The 2470-nt window shown below is 49.8% G+C and overlaps 1 protein-coding gene across 1 annotated transcript in view; it reads right to left on the bottom strand.

The window, feature by feature from the left end:
• LOC124025276 (transcription factor COE3-like) overlaps positions 1 to 1164 on the bottom strand; it is a gene marked incomplete at both ends in the record, with an annotated part of 40443 nt that extends 39279 nt beyond the window's left edge. Inside the window, one exon of the mRNA XM_046338831.1 lies at positions 1035 to 1164. Coding sequence (XP_046194787.1) covers positions 1035 to 1164 — 130 coding nt within the window. The remainder of the gene's footprint in view (positions 1 to 1034) is intronic.
• Positions 1165 to 2470: the final 1306 nt, after the last annotated feature.

Here is a 2470-nt window from a genome sequence, read left to right as displayed (position 1 = left end):
CAGAGGGCCGTGGTTCACATCAAAAATGCCTTCATATGTCCATATCCCCCTCCCCCTGCCCCCTGCCCCCAACTCCCCCTGCCCCCTCCCTCACAGTGTTAATTCCCTCTTGTTATATCTCAGACCCCCTTAATTGTTCCATTGTTTTTTCCCCGTTCCTGAGAGGTTGCTTGGTTTCATTCGGATTCCCATATTTTCCGCCTGTTTTCCATGCTCTTCCTGTTCCTGTTCCTGTTCCTGCTCCTGCTCCTGTTCCTGTTTGTCGAGCTTCTGATCTACTCCTGTCATCACTTCACAGCAGCAAAGCTGATAGTAATGGGGAGCTAAAACAGCATTAGCTGCTATTAGCTCGCGTGCTTCAGACTGCTATTAGCTCGCGTGCTTCAGACTGCTATTAGCTCGCGTGCTTCAGACTGCTATTAGCTCGCGTGCTTCAGACTGCTATTCGCTCGCGTGCTTCAGACTGCTATTAGCTCGCGTGCTTCAGACTGCTATTAGCTCGCGTGCTTCAGACTGCTATTAGCTCGCGTGCTTCAGACTGTTATTAGCTCACGTGCTTCAGACTGCTATTAGCTCGCGTGCCTCAGACTGCTATTAGCTCGCGTGCTTCAGACTGCTATTAGCTCGCGTGCTTCAGACTGCTATTAGCTCGCGTGCCTCAGACTGCTATTAGCTCGCGTACTTCAGACTGCTATTAGCTCGCGTGCTTCAGACTGCTATTAGCTCGCGTGCTTCAGACTGCTATTAGCTCGCGTGCTTCAGACTGCTATTAGCTCGCGTGCTTCAGACTGCTTGATCAGCTATACAGGGTGCAAACAGCATAAGAAAAAGCTGTGTAAAGTGTCAGATTCCATTAACACAAACTGCTGTGTGGTACATGCTAGGATTGATCCTTTCTTTCCCCCCCACACACACAATTCAAATCTATGTTGGGGTTTTTCCATGCTAATTGCTCTGAAATACAATAGTGTATTCTGACGTATACCTGAGAACACCGAGTCTGGAAATAAAGAGCCATCTCAAAGGCTTCTTACCTCACTCCACACAAGCATCGTCCCGAACACGACTTGGAGACCGTCAAAGAAGTTATCTCCTATGATGATGACTGTGGCTCCTCCCGTGGTCCATCCTTCACTAGGGCTGATGGCTTTGATGCAGGGGTAGCTGCTTGTAACAGACAGAACAACAGAGACAATTTAGGACCTTCCCATCTGCTACACTAACTAACCAACTAGCCTGAATATTAAAACAGAACACCGGGCACTGAAGAGCCAGATTCCCTATTTCAGACCGAGCAGCGTTACTCATGTGGTAGCCTAGTGGTTAGAGTGTAGGGACGGCAGGTAGCCTAGTGGTTAGAGTGTAGGGACGGCAGGTAGCCTAGTGTTTAGAGTGTAGGGCCGGCAGGTAGCCTAGTGGTTAGAGTGTAGGGACGGCAGGTAGACTAGTGGTTAGAGTGTAGGGACGGCAGGTAGCCTAGTGGTTAGAGTGTAGGGACGGCAGGGTAGCCTAGTGTAAGTCGCTCTGGATAAGAGCGTCTGCTAAATGACTTAAATGTAAATGTAAATGTTAGAGTGTAGGGACGGCAGGTAGACTAGTGGTTAGAGTGTAGGGCCGGCAGGTAGCCTAGTGGTTAGAGTGTAGGGACGGCAGGTAGCCTAGTGGTTAGAGTGTAGGGACGGCAGGTAGCCTAGTGGTTAGAGTGTAGGGACGGCAGGTAGCCTAGTGGTTAGAGTGTAGGGACGGCAGGTAGCCTAGTGGTTAGAGTGTAGGGACGGCAGGTAGCCTAGTGGTTAGAGTGTAGGGACGGCAGGTAGCCTAGTGGTTAGAGTGTAGGGACGGCAGGTAGCCTAGTGGTTAGAGTGTAGGGATGGCAGGGTAGCCTAGTGGTTAGAGTGTAGGGACGGCAGGTAGCCTTGTGGTTCCTAGACCAGTTAACCCACTGTTCCTAGACCAGTTAACCCACTGTTCCTAGACCAGTTAACCCACTGTTCCTAGACCAGTTAACCCACTGTTCCTAGACCAGTTAACCCACTGTTCCTAGACCAGTTAACCCACTGTTCCTAGACCAGTTAACCCACTGTTCCTAGACCAGTTAACCCCCACTGTTCCTAGACCAGTTAACCCACTGTTCCTAGACCAGTTAACCCCACTGTTCCTAGACCAGTTAACCCACTGTTCCTAGACCAGTTAACCCACTGTTCCTAGACCAGTTAAACCACTGTTCCTAGACCAGTTAACCCCACTGTTCCTAGACCAGTTAACCCACTGTTCCTAGACCAGTTAACCCACTGTTCCTAGACCAGTTAAACCACTGTTCCTAGACCAGTTAACCCACTGTTTCTAGACCAGTTAACCCACTGCTCCTAGGCCGTAAGAAGGTAGAAACTAGGGCATGTAGGACCTGCCTTGTTGATAGTGTTGTTAAGAAGGTAGAAACTAGAGCCTGTAGGACCTGCCTTGTTAATAG

Source organism: Oncorhynchus gorbuscha, unplaced genomic scaffold (assembly GCF_021184085.1).
Source record: "Oncorhynchus gorbuscha isolate QuinsamMale2020 ecotype Even-year unplaced genomic scaffold, OgorEven_v1.0 Un_scaffold_2209, whole genome shotgun sequence".
NCBI lineage: Eukaryota > Metazoa > Chordata > Actinopteri > Salmoniformes > Salmonidae > Oncorhynchus > Oncorhynchus gorbuscha.
This window is presented reverse-complemented; position numbering and strand designations above follow the sequence as displayed.